Source organism: Grammomys surdaster, unplaced genomic scaffold, assembly GCF_004785775.1.
Source record: "Grammomys surdaster isolate TR1022 unplaced genomic scaffold, NIH_TR_1.0 125750, whole genome shotgun sequence".
Classification (NCBI taxonomy): domain Eukaryota; kingdom Metazoa; phylum Chordata; class Mammalia; order Rodentia; family Muridae; genus Grammomys; species Grammomys surdaster.
In genome coordinates this window covers 1152579-1166489 of record NW_021620582.1, presented here as the reverse complement: position 1 = coordinate 1166489, position 13911 = coordinate 1152579, and the positions used below count along the sequence as shown (strand labels likewise).

The 13911-nt window shown below is 39.5% G+C and overlaps 1 protein-coding gene across 1 annotated transcript; it reads left to right on the top strand.

The window, feature by feature from the left end:
* The first annotated feature begins 2873 nt into the window (after nucleotides 1-2873).
* LOC114639785 (olfactory receptor 4E1) lies at nucleotides 2874-7648 on the top strand. The gene is made up of 2 exons (XM_028788570.1): nucleotides 2874-3445; nucleotides 6351-7648. Exon 2 carries the CDS (start codon nucleotides 6363-6365, stop codon nucleotides 7293-7295), a length of 933 nt encoding a protein of 310 aa, XP_028644403.1. The 5' UTR covers nucleotides 2874-3445; nucleotides 6351-6362; the 3' UTR covers nucleotides 7296-7648.
* Nucleotides 7649-13911: the final 6263 nt, after the last annotated feature.

The window sequence follows — 13911 nt, the reverse complement described above, 5'->3', positions numbered from 1 at the left end:
TCAGTTAACACAGGATATAGTTTTCTCTTAGGCTCTTCCTGTTTTTTATGTTCCTTTTTTGTAGTTACTTCTTTTTTAATTTCCTCTTTTTTCTTTTCCTTTTTCTTTATTTTATTTTTAGCGCTCTTATCCTTTTCTGCTTCTGATAGGCTATCCTGGTGTTCTGCTAAAGCTCTTTGTCCCTCTCTTACCTTGTCTTGGCATTTTGCATCCTCTATACAGGCTCTAACCATTTTGTACAGCGGCCATGTGCCTGGTCTTAACTTTCCCTTCTCCTTTTCATTAATCAAGTCGCCGCCGAGCTTGTCCCAGGAGCCCTTTGACAAGGACCCCGTGGAAACAAACCAGGGAGCTACCCAATCCACATCTCGCAGAAAATTACACAACACTTTCTCGGGAACTTTTAAACCACGCTCGCGCAGCAACGCCTGCATCGCTGAGAGAAGTGGCTTCATTTGGTGGTTACCCATACTGCTTAGAGGGAACAAACTTGCAGTTATCTACCTGTGACTTATAGCTCCTGAATACACAGAGGGCAAGTACACTCCTTTCCTTGTGTATGGCAGTTAAAACAGAAGCAGAGCACAAGAACTACCACGGCCCAAACGGTGATAGCAATAGCAAAATAGAGAGGATCCACCTTACCTTGCAGAAAAGCGTCTAGACTTCTCGCGCCATCAGTTCTGAACCCTCTGTTGAGCCAACAGGTTCCCTCGAAACTGGATAAAACACCGAGAGGTTCGGCTTCGTCCCTGGGTTTTCCGAGACCAGTTGCGGCGCGCAGCCTCGCCGATAAGGAGAACGCCACACTCAGGATTCTTCTGACAGCAATTTATTGTTACAGCTCTTTTAGATGGCAGTGAGGCGAGGGACGCCAAGCCCCAAAAACCTGTGGCTTATATAGAGCCTTAGGAGACGTGCCACACACTCATTGGCTCTTATGATATCGCCAAATTAGCATACTGGTTTTTGCGCCTTGCGCAGGCGCACAATCAAGCAAAGCTCGCAAGAAGAACCAGAAAGCAGGAAACTGGCGCCATGTTGCAATGGCAAACGTGGCTCCTAACACATGCTCCTTCAGCATCCTGTGAAAAAAACACCAACATGGCCTCTTCCCCCTATTAATACCAGATCAGGACCATGCCATATGCCAGTAAGCAGATCCTTCCATTTCACCAGGGAATTCATATGCTGGGTTGACCGTACCATAGATACTCAGCAGCAGAGAGTCCCTTGGCATCCTAGGTCAAAAAATTTAAAACAAAATGTTGTAGTGAAGGAATATACAACTCCCCCTTTTTTCATTATTGTAACTAATATTTTTAGAGCTCCACAGGCTTGTTTCATAATTCCCTGTCCTTGAGGACATGTGAAATTATGTATATTATATAGATTTTAACTCATTTTATACACTTAAATCATATTTAATTCATATTTTAATATATATGGTTTATATTAAAAGTTAAAGTATATAATTAATATTTAATGCATATGATTTATATTTACTGTATATGATGTACATAATATACATATTAAATATATAATTTTCACTTAAACTATAAAATTAATATGTAATGAATGTGTTTTATATTTGCTATATATGATATATTGACATATATAAATAATATTCTGTTTATATAACTTATATTTAACTTGTATAAATTTGTATTTAATATATGAGTTATATTTAATGTAGGTAATTTATATATATACATGCATGTGTGAATATATATGTAGGTATTATATACATGCTAGATTTAACTCACATTTAATTCATACTTAATATTTAATGTATATAATTTTATTTAAAGTATATAATAAATAAATCCTTTTAAAATACATATTTTTTTAATCAGTGCAATCTTCACCCCTACACTTTGTATTCTTGTTCACATATTAAGATACCAAATTCAAATAGCTACAGCAAAGAGGAAGCAAGAAGAGAACTGGGGTAAGAGACTCTAATTTAGTCAAGAGATTTGCCATTGTCTAAAGTAACAAATATCTCATGCAAAAATATTGACAGTATGTTTTATTTTGTTTCATTTTTGCCTGAAATACATATTTTGTACATAACAGTTAATGCCACATGCTTCAAAAATATCTCAACAGTTCTAAAAATTACGCATTTTCTCTTTAATTTATATGTATATTCATATATGTCATTCATACATATGTATATATGTACATAAACACATGTATATGAAAGGTGTGTGGATGTGTATATACAACATGGCATAGATGTGGAGGTCAGAGTTATTCAATTTTGTGGAGTTGGCCACCTTTAGATGTGTCCCAGGAATCAGATTTAGATTGTCGAGCTCACGCAGCAAGTCTTTAACCAACTAAGCCATCTTCCTGGCCCTATTCATACTTTACAGAGAAGAAACTAAGGATCAGAGACCTGACACACTTCCCAAAATTTAAACATCAATTTTACTATTGTGTCTAGACAATCTAATTCCCAGACAAAGCATGTACACTATCAGAGACCTGTCTGAACCTCACATCCACTGCCCTTCTCATGTCTGTGTTCTCATATAAATTAAATAAGAAAATGCAGAGCCGTATCCTAGTAGTTACCTCTTCATATAGGGTCACTAAATACTAGTAGTTAATTTAATTATATACACTATGCCCCATAGAGATAGGTGTTGAAGTCTGATTTTTATTTTTTTAATAAACCCTCTAAGCAACAGACACCAAGGCAATTACATCAGCAGACACAGAATTTACTTTTTCTAACTAGTAACTTGGCAAGCTGATGTCATGGTTTGGGATGTTGCCTTGGAAATAAAGCCTTGGTAATTCAGGTAGATCACCACCAACACAACAGCTGCCAGCCACAGCTGTTTGCTTCCTTTATGATTCCCCTTTAGAGCTTAAAAGCTGAACGTTGCATCTGGAACTAATGATAAAACTTGCACCTAAAGTGTGCAACAGGAGGAAACAAGACTCTTCATCCACAATGGGATTCTGAGTAAATTGGTGACCTTTTGTTCTTAAATTGTCCTGATAAACTGGGACAGCTCTGAAACTGCTCACAGCTCTGAATCTCTACTCCTCCCTGGATCTGAAAAAACACAGAAGATACACTGCACTTATTCAACAGCTTCAGTCAGCTGGACACCATCCTAGGAACTCTTACTGCTGAATTAATTGCGTAGAGAGAAGAGGGCAAGAGTATAGATGCAAAAGGATGGTTTTGTCAGAAATCTGGAATAGTACCTCTCTGCCCTGACTCATGACCAACTGTAAACAAGCTCTCCAGGAAATTTCAGGATTTCTCACCTTCTCCATAAGAAAAATAAATCAATGCACAGAAGGTTTTCTGACTATCCAACTTCAAGAAAGTTCTTCCTTCTGCTGAAAGATAATTTTCATTATACTCAAACTACCAGACAGAAAGCCTTTGAAGGGACTGAGAGAATCAGAAAGCACTCAGGTGAGATTTATAGATGTTTTAATTTTATTCTTGTTTTGTTCTTATTAGTCATAAACACAATTTTTTGAAAGGTGCAGTTTCATGCACCATATACTTTTAGATATATTTAGTTTATCTTACTTGGATGAGTGTTTTGATTGCATGTATGTGTGTGAGTACCATGTAAGTACCTGGTTCCCATGGAGGTCAGAAAAAGGACTCAAATATCCTGGAACTGGAGTTACAGGTGTTGGGAACCAAGCCCAGGTCATTTACAACAGTGACAGGTGCTCTTGATGCTGAACCATCTCTCAAGCCCATATTTTTACCTCAGTTATTTGATGTCATAGTGCTCATTATTTCTTAAGTATCTTTTCATGTGAGCTTACAGAAGTCCAAGAAAAACACTGACAGGAGAAAGAGTGAGGTAACTGTGTATATCAGTGTCCAATGAGGGGGAAGCAGGAATCTTTGCTTCAGAACAAATGTCACATGGTGAATTTAAAATCAACTTCTGGCCCTTCAACTTTTAGTTTTTAAACAAGGAAAATGGATGTAAGTCACTAATCAAATAACTGAAATAGTTTTCTGTAGCAAAAGAAAAAATGTTAAGTGCGTGTTCTGAGAAAAATGATAAAATGCAAAATTAATCCATAGTTATGTAAAGATGTTGCTGTAAATTGTAACAAGACACTAGTCTGGTTGTTTTTTAGGTGTTATTTGAAAGACCCCTGTCTAAAAGTATTCTCTTTGTCATTTAGTTAGTGCCTCAATTTGACCCTATTGTTAATATTTCTTTTGACTTAAATAGCAAAAGTGCTCATTATATCCATAAGGCTGGCACTATGGATGACAGAGAATATTAGAAATTTCTAAGATCAGAAGGGAAGTTCCCCTTAAGCAACATGAAGAGGATGGATTTCTCCAGCAGAGTCAGATCCTGAGGAATGTTATAGGATGGACAGCACAAGATGAGAGACTCAGAAAGACAAAGAGAGACAGGTTCCCTGGGTAAGACATCATTGGAAAGCTGTGTACAAAGATGGCATGATTGGACAAAGCTGAGAAATGGGACTCCCTAAAGAGCAAACCCCAAGCAGACTCAGGACACCTAAGAGAAGAAAGAGGGTATTAAGACACGTCTGCTTGTCTCTCCTATTATCCTGGCTATCACAGAAATTCAGAGTAGTGGTAAAGTAGATAAAGCCCTGGGCCAGGAAACCTGATCTCTAGACCCAGCTTAAATTACAGTTCTGCACAATCTTGAGCCTAGTTAGTGCTTTACCTCTCTATGCCTCATTTTTGCCATTTGTTAAATAGAAAAAAAACTAAACCTTCAATTCCCTTTAAGAACTAAAATCCTGGAACTCTCATAAAGACCATGAGATTGTTATAAAAACAATAGTGGTAGTGGAGTGGTCTCAGCAATTAAAAGCACTGGCTGCTCTTGCAGGGGCCCCAAATTTTTTGATAGAACCCACATGGAAGCTTTTAAGCATCTGTAACTCCAGTTCCAGAATAATCTGATGCCCACTTCTGACTTCCACAGACACCAGACATTCACGGTGCACATTAACATATGCAAGCAAGACAACCATGTACATAGAACAGATGGATGGATGGATGGATGGATGGATGGATGGATGGATGGATGGATACATACATACATACATACATACATACATATGTACGTACATACACACATGGATGCATGGATGCATGGATACATAGATGGATACATAGATACATACATAGATACATAGATAGATACATAGATAGATACATAGATAGATACATAGATAGATACATAGATAGATACATAGATAGATAGATAGATAGATAGATAGATAGATAGATAGATAGATAGATAGATAAAGTCCTGCAAAGTAGCAGTGATACTTGGATCAGAGGAAAGCTAATATAAAAAATGAATAAAACAACTTCTTTGTATTTACTCATAGACCAATAAATCAAGCAACAGAATGAGAATTTGAAGAGCTGGAGATGATCTAATCAACATATGTTGCTAAGCCTGGACCTTAACCTCCAGGTTGAGGGCAAGACTGTCTTCATCTTAGGGTTTCTAGGGTTTGTGCAGCCTTCTCTAAAGAACTGTTCAACAAATATCACAGCCACATGGCCAGCTGTCCAGCAGCATGGTGAATGGCTGTGGTCCTCAAATACTGACATTGTGGACATGAAGCTCCCAGCACCTGGGCAAAGCCACCAGGGGAGAAGACATTTGGGCTCATGAAAAATACAATCAATCAGAAAACAATAGAAACTATATTCCAAGGCCAAGTTTATGGACCTTAGACAAAGGACCTATTTAAAATGTGGATTACCTTAATCCATAGACTGAGCTGGTTTAGATGGCACACATCAGCAACCTCAGCAGTCATTAAGGGGGGAGAAGGATCAGGAGTTCAAGGACACCCTCAACTACATAGCAAGTCTTTTTGAGACTGTCTCAAAAAAAACCCAAAAAACTATAACATAACTGTAAACACTGATATATGACTACAGGATAAGTAGCTTCTTTGAGCTCTCCACCTCCCTCGTCAATGTAATTTTTAATTTCCTAATAAATCAAGGTTCACTATAGCATTACTTCCAAAGTGTGGGTTTAACATCTAGTGAAGATGCTGAAAGGGAATTGTTTAAAGAAACACAAAACAGAGGTTGTAGCTCACAGATAAAGCAAGCGTTTCACAAAATTTGAGCTGCTATCAAATTCACAGCACCGAGGGTAGAGAGAGTGGTAACAGAACAGGAAATAAACACAAGGTATTTGACCCACAAATTATAAATGTACGTGAGGTCATAAATAATCAAGAAATTAAATAAATTAAATAAATTAAATAAATAATTGATGTACATATTAAGTGTTGCATCTGTTTCAAGCTTTAACTCTAATTTGTGACAGAGAATTATAAGAATGGAAAAGGCTGTCCTCATCAACCAGACTTCAGTGATGTCATTTCGGCTCACAGGTTTATCTGCAAATCCAAAAGTACAGATGGCTGTGTTTTTCATATTCCTTATTTTCTATGTCCTGACACTGGCTGGTAACATCCTCATCGTCATAACAATCATATACGACCACCGGCTCCATACTCCCATGTATTTCTTCCTCAGCAATCTGTCCTTTATTGATGTCTGCCACTCCACTGTCACTGTCCCAAAGATGCTGAGCGACACCTTGTCAGAATTAAAACTCATCTCCTTTGATGCCTGTGTGGTCCAGATGTTCTTCCTGCACCTCTTTGCCTGCACAGAGATCTTCCTGCTTACTGTCATGGCCTATGATCGCTATGTGGCCATTTGTAAACCTTTACAGTATATGACAATAATGAACTGGAAGGTGTGTATGATGCTAGCAGCAGCCCTGTGGGTAGGAGGGACCATCCACTCCATATCTCTCACTTCACTCACCATCAAGCTACCCTACTGTGGTCCTGATGAGATTGACAACTTCTTCTGTGATGTACCTCAAGTGATCAAACTGGCTTGCACTAACACCCACATCATTGAGATTCTCATTGTCTCCAATAGTGGGCTGATCTCTGTGGTATGTTTCGTGGTTCTTATAGTGTCCTATGCCGTCATCCTTGTAAGTCTGAGGCAACAGATCTCTGATGGCAAGAGGAAAGCCCTGTCCACCTGTGCAGCCCATCTCACCGTGGTCACTCTGTTTCTGGGACACTGTATCTTCATCTACTCACGCCCATCCACCAGCCTTCCCGAGGATAAGGTTGTATCTGTGTTTTTCACTGCTGTCACCCCTTTACTGAACCCCATAATCTACACCCTTAGGAATGAGGACATGAAGAGTGCCTTGAACAAGTTAATTAGGAGGAGAGAAAAGTGAAAATGATAAGCCTTTAGGATTCTTGGTGATCGAAACCAAAGCAGCAACAACATATTTTATTTACCAGATGATCTGACTTACAACATTTTCTGATTGTCCTATATCTAACAGTCAATGTAAATGCTGTGACTGGTAACATCTTTCACATTGTAAGCATTATCATAGTGAGTGGGACTTAATTATCTCAACAGCAGTAGTTACATGTTCATCTAATTACAACAAAACAAAAGCTTACTCTGATCAAATACCATGCTGAAAATCTCCCTGCTACAAAATCATAGACAGGACTCAGGGGACCCAGAATGTAGCTCAGTGCAGAACGTGTACTTGCCATATAGGAGGCCCCAGGTTCACTTCCCTACTTAACAAAAACAAAAAACAAAAAAAACAAAAAAAAAACCAAAAACCACAAGATTGGATTTCAAAGAAGATCACCAACACACTATTGTTCCAAGAACTGGGAGAAAATACCAACTTGAATTCATTATATACAGTATAGTTTAAAAAAAAAACAGAAAGTGTGAACAACTAAATACAGTTATAAATACAACAAGAAAGAACAGAGTACAGGCAGGGGTGGCATGTTCTGTACTGAGCAGTCCAGAAAAACCTCTTTGAAGATGCCAAAATGGGATAAACAAAGAAATGAGAAATGACATGTGGGTTTTGTTAGGTTAAAATAGATTTTTCTTATTGTTGTTGGTTGGTTGATGGTTGGTTCATTGATTGGTTGGTTGGTTGGTTGGTTGGTTGATTGGTTGGTTTTGGTTGTTTAGTTGGTTGGTTTTGGTTGTTCAAGATAGGGTTTATCTGTGTAGCCTTGGCTGTACTGGGACTTGCTCTGAAGACTAGGCTGGCCTCAGACTCATAGAAATCTACCTGCCTTTGCTTGCCCAATTCTGGAATTAAAGGTGTATGCCACTACTGCACAGCTTATTGGTTTTTTTTTTTTTATTTATTTTTGAACATGAAATGCTTTTTTATAGCATGTTTTACAAGGGGAGGGTGTAAGAGGGGTCAGGTGGTGGAAAAGTACAGAATCTTCTTGGCCTGTGCCTTAAAACATGTCATGGTCTATACGGTACACTGCCTTGAATTATGATCTATCTGCTATTCTTCAGAAGATATGGTACACTGCTTGAGTTATGGTCTCCCTGCTATTCTTCAGAAGATATGGTACACCGCTTTGAGTCTATCTGCAGTTGCCAAGCAGGATCTTGCAGTTGCTAAGCTTCAGGGGACATTGTGCAGGTGGGGAAAGGTAGGGGGTGAGGGTAAGGGCGAGGGTCCTGGCTTCTGGCATCTCCCCCTTCTCTGTTTAGTTAGAGAAGGTGTCTTATGATCAATCCCAATTATGTGAGTTTTGAATTTGGATGTCTAGTTATGGGGGGTCTTAGACAAGTTCACAACCCCAAAACATTGATGTGAGATGAGTCACATCGATGGTCGGAGGCTTTAGGCTGTCGACGATGGGCAACGTCAAGGGACCCCGAGGTGGGTGAAAAGAGGGTGAGAGCCCTGTCTTAGGCCATGTAGGCTGCACCCACTCCCAGCACCACGCACTCCTTTTTGGCTGCATTGGGTGGGCCCCTGGGAAGTGGACCTACAATAATCCCGTCACTGGGCTAATTCACAGCCATCCTAGTCCCTTGTAAATGTTCAAGTTACCAACCATTTGTCAGTTTGGGGTGTAATATTGTCATAAGGGAAGGCTCCCCAATGTTAGTGGCCATATCAAGGGTGGCCTTGGTTTAGGAAAAAGCCAATTTTTGTTGGGGTGATGAAGAAGCCAAGCTCTCTAGCAAGAGAAACGAGGGCAAAGCCAGGCATACCAGGAACCCTTTTGGAGGGCATGGAAGTCTAGGGGTCGACTGTAGGGGGAGGCAGTGGAGCTGGCAGCTGTGTCAGTCTCCTGCGGAGTCACTTCTGGATCCTCTTCAATTTTCAGCTGATGGTAATGAACTTCAACCGTCTTCTTGATGGCAGAATCAACCTGGTTCCGAGGACGACAGGTCGTGGGCGACGATCTCTGTCTCACTCAATCTTGATGTCGTGCGCACGTCCTCTCAATGAGGGTCCGTCCGGAGGGGGTCTGTGCCTCGAGCCCCACATCTAGGCGCCACTTGACCCAACCGGCGGGTTCTAGTTATTCGTGGGGGCAAGGAGGACTGCAACCTGCTATTCTTCAGAAGATATGGTACACTGCTTGAGTTATGGTCTCCCTGCTATTCTTCAGAAGATATGGTACACTGCTTTGAGTCTATCTGCAGTTGCCAAGCAGGATCTTGCAGTTGCCAAGCTTCAGAGCACATTGTGCAGGTGGGGAAAGGTAGGGGGTGAGAGTAAGGGCGAGGGTCCTGGCTTCTGGCACATCTGGATTAGAACTTCTAACAGCAGGCATCACGGGTGATTCATTTTTACCTGGGATGTTGTGTGAGTTCAAGCTCCTGGGAGTCCCTGTTTCTCTCGGTTTTCTGGGGTTGGGTACGGAGCTGCCACCTGTGACCTGCTCTATGCTCGGGCCCAGACCGGAAGTCCCTCCTTACTGGGGTTTTTTGAGACAAACTTCCATGTAGTTCAGTCTGACCTTAAATTTCTGATCCTCTTGCCTTTAAGTTTCAGATACTAGAGTTATAGGCATGAGCCACTGTGCCTGGCTTGGTCTTTTTATTATGTAGAGAACTAACCCAACTAAGCATATGTTGCCAAACTACTAATAATCACTTGATGTTGCTTCAAGAGCTGAAAGAGAATACCAACTTGAGTGCATGATCTATATCCAGCCTCTTTAATTGCTTTGGGGTAACCTGCACCACAGCAAATAGGCATGTGGCAAATAGAATTGGAAAACAAAGAATTGTGTCTCGTATACATATAAATAAAAGAGAAAGTGTCTGGACATGGCAGCACCAGTTGTCACCTCAGCATTAAAGATGTAGAGCCAAGAGGATCAGGACTTCACAGTCAACCTGAGCTACTTGTTGAGTTTAAGGTTAGCCTGTGACCTGACCGGCGGGTCCTAGTTATTCGTGGGGGCAAGGAGGACTGCAACCTGAAAGAAGAACGGGCAAGAGAGAGAAAGGACTCAAGCAAACATTTGCTTGTCAAGAGTCATGTATTTGAACATGAAATGCTTTTTTATAGCATGCTTTACAAGGGGAGGGGGTAAGAGGGGCCAGGTGGTGGAAAAGTATAGAATCTTCTTGGCCTGTGCCTTGAAACATGTCATGGTCTATACGGTACACTGCCTTAAATTATGATCTACCTGTTATTCTTCAAAAGATATGGTACACTGCTTTAAGTTATGGTCTCCCTGCTATACACTGGTTGCCAAGCAGGATCTTGTGGTTGCCACGCTGCAGGGGACATTGTGCAGGTGGGGAAAAGTAGGGGGGTGAGGGTAAGGGCGAGGGTCCTGGCTTCTGGCAAGCCTGGACTACATAAGAGTCTGTGTTTACAAAGGAGCATGACATACTGAAAATCAGACACTCACTGTGACTCCATCAGTCAGACTCACACTGCAGTTCAACCTGGATCTCCTGAGCCATCCGCCATCAGTGAGGATGTCATCAATAAATCTCTGGGCTAAAATAACCATCTCTGCTTTTAACGGTCCTTTTGCCTCTAAATGTATTAGTAGGTGATTTGAGCTTCAAAAGTTATTTCAGTTGTTCTGAACCTTTGCTATGCAAGCATGGAGTGGTAGGGGGTATTTAAGGTATTCATGTTAATTTCCCACAGACACATCAGCTCATTAATACCATGCTTGCTTTCCCTAAACATAACTCCCTGGATAGCATTAAACAATATTTGTTCTTCTGCCTGGTATAATAACTTGAGCCAGGATCTAAAATCATATAGTTCATATAGTCCTTTTCCTATAGGTAATGATAGATGTGAGAATAGACTTCCAAGAGCACAAACAGAGCCCCTGTATGCAGGAATCAGCAGAGGAACACATGCTGTTGGTCGAAAAGGCAACATCACCCAATGTTGCCTATCAGTCACTTAAGTTGTCACCTGTGAATGGCCACTACTGTTTGCAATTGTGTGAATCCTCACAACTCTCTAGAGACGTAAAGTAGAACAGCTATTCTCTATTTCACAGAAATTATTTCAGATTCTGACAAAAGAAGAATGTGTGTACTTACTTGATAAAAAAATAAAATGAAAATAATCTTAACATTTTGATTTTGGGGGTTTTGGTTTTGGGTTTGTTTTGTTTTGTTTTGTTTTGTTTTGTTTTTAATTGTTTAGGTTTTTTTAATTGTTCTTGAGACAAAATCTCTTGTAGTCCAGGCTCTCTTCAAATGTACTATTTAGCTGAAGCTAGCCTTTAATTCATTACTCCTTTGCCCTCACCTCTCAGGAACTATGCTTATAAGGCTGTAACACCTTGAATAGCTCAAAAGAACTTGACTCTTGTTCAGCTGCCTTTTCTTCAACCACTAAATCTCTCAGGCACAACATTCTATGTAATAGAAAATATTTTAATATTGCAAATAAGGTATTAGAGATTTATTTCTATATAATAATATCAATGTGTCTGAACATCAATACATGTAAATGTACACTATGTAAGGTATAATTATTCTTTCCTAATTTCTTAAATATAAGTTTAGAAATTATATCCAGACATTCTTTCATTACCCTATATCACACAAGACTTTTATTTTAACTTTGGTTTTATAAGAAGATTAGGGATAGACAATATTTTGCACATTAATATCAACTAAAAAGTAATGATTTCCTTTTTTTTTTTTTTTTTTTTGGTTTTTCGAGACAGGGTTTCTCTGTGTAGCCCTGGCTGTCCTGGAACTCACTCTGTAGACCAGGCTGGCCTTGAACTCAGAAATCCGCCTGCCTCTGCCTCCCAAGTGCTGGGATTAAAGGCATGCGCCACCACCGCCCAGCACAATGATTTTCATATACTAACACTTTTGTGAACAGTTCCTTGTTTGCTTAAACAGACCACATCTTTGCCCTCTCACTTCAATCATATCTTGCCTTTTTGTTGCAATTGGTGAGCCATTCCTTCTGCACTGTGTATGTCTGTGATGTACCTATGCCCATATTGTCTGTGCCCAATTCTCCAGAATACATTTGAATATCATTTCTACAAGTAACAGAATGTCAGTTAATATCCATTAGATTCTAAATTCTTTTCAAAATAAGCAAAATCTTCTACATGCACTACATGCTTCTGACCTGCATCTCAAAATGTGTCATTCAATCTATTCTATAATATATCAACAAGTTTAAGAAATCAGGCTCTGAAATTGTAAACATCTAAGTTGCCCTCTTAACTATTTTGATTGGTTGACTTTTCCCAAACAGGCTATAAAATGTTACTGGGAATGTTACCTAAACTGTTGTGTGTGCTCTTATGGTAAGTACTGACACTAATATTTGTAATGGTGCTATAACCAAACCACTGCAATCTAGTGCTTTAAACACCATAAACATTGCATTGCAGTTCTGTGGTCCAGACATTCAATGCACAATGTGATCCAGACATTTAACACACACCACCCTGTACTAGCATCAGGGGTCAGGAGGATGACATGTTTTCTGAAAGCTCAGCTTCATTTTCCAATTTCTATAGGCCATTTACATTCCAGGGTTATTGGTCCCTTCATCATCAAAGAAAACAATATTGATCCTCCCAGTATCTTTCCTGGTTGCCTCCCTCTGAGATTTTTTGCTTTCTTCTCCCAGTCAAGAGCACTTGTTACTCTTGTGGAAGATCTGGATTCAGTTCCCAGCACCTACATCGTGGCTCACAACTGTCTAAAACTCCAGTTGAAAGAGATCCAACAACTTCTTCTAACCTCCACAGGCACCAGGCACTTCTGGTATATATACGTCCATGTAGGCAATGATCCATTCACATAAAAATAAATAAATCCTTTTAAAATAACCAGAAATAGAATTTACATATGACCCTTCTGTATAACTCTTGTGCATATACTCAAAGGACTTTATATTCTATTATAGAAACACTTGCACATCCATGTTCATCAAGGCTGAACTCACAATAGCTAAAAAAATGGAATCAAAACAGATGTTCATCAACAACTAGATGAATAAGAAAAATAAGATAGATAGATAGATAGATAGATAGATAGATAGATAGATAGATAGATCATGTATATGTATAGGTAGTATAATGTTATTCATCTGTAAAGAAAATGAAATAATGGATTTTGTTGGTAAATGAATGGGACACAATTATACAAAGTGAGCGATTCAGTCCTCATAAGACGAATGTCTCTTACTCTCTCTCATATAAAAGGGTCTTGGTATCATAGCTTGTTTTGTGTATTTGAGCACAAGTGGAAGCCAGAAATTGACCTTTGAAGGAGAAAACACATTAACTAAGAGGGACTAGTAGATTATAGGTTAAAAGTGAGGGGAAATAGGACACTGGAGTGGAAAAGTCTTTAAACATTGTGGTAATTTCAATAATGGTGCCCCCATAGGTTCATATGTTTGAATGCTTAGTCATTGAGAGTGCCACTACTTTGGAGAAATTATTGAGGTTTCAAAAGCCCAAGTCAGTCTCAAAATCTCTCTCTCTCTCTCTCTCTCTCTCTCTCTCTCTCTCTCTCTCTCT

Excerpts from the sequence above, each read along its gene's own strand:
- LOC114639785 (XM_028788570.1), top strand. The coding sequence starts at position 6,363 with ATGGAAAAGGCTGTCCTCATCAACCAGACTTCAGTGATGTCATTTCGG.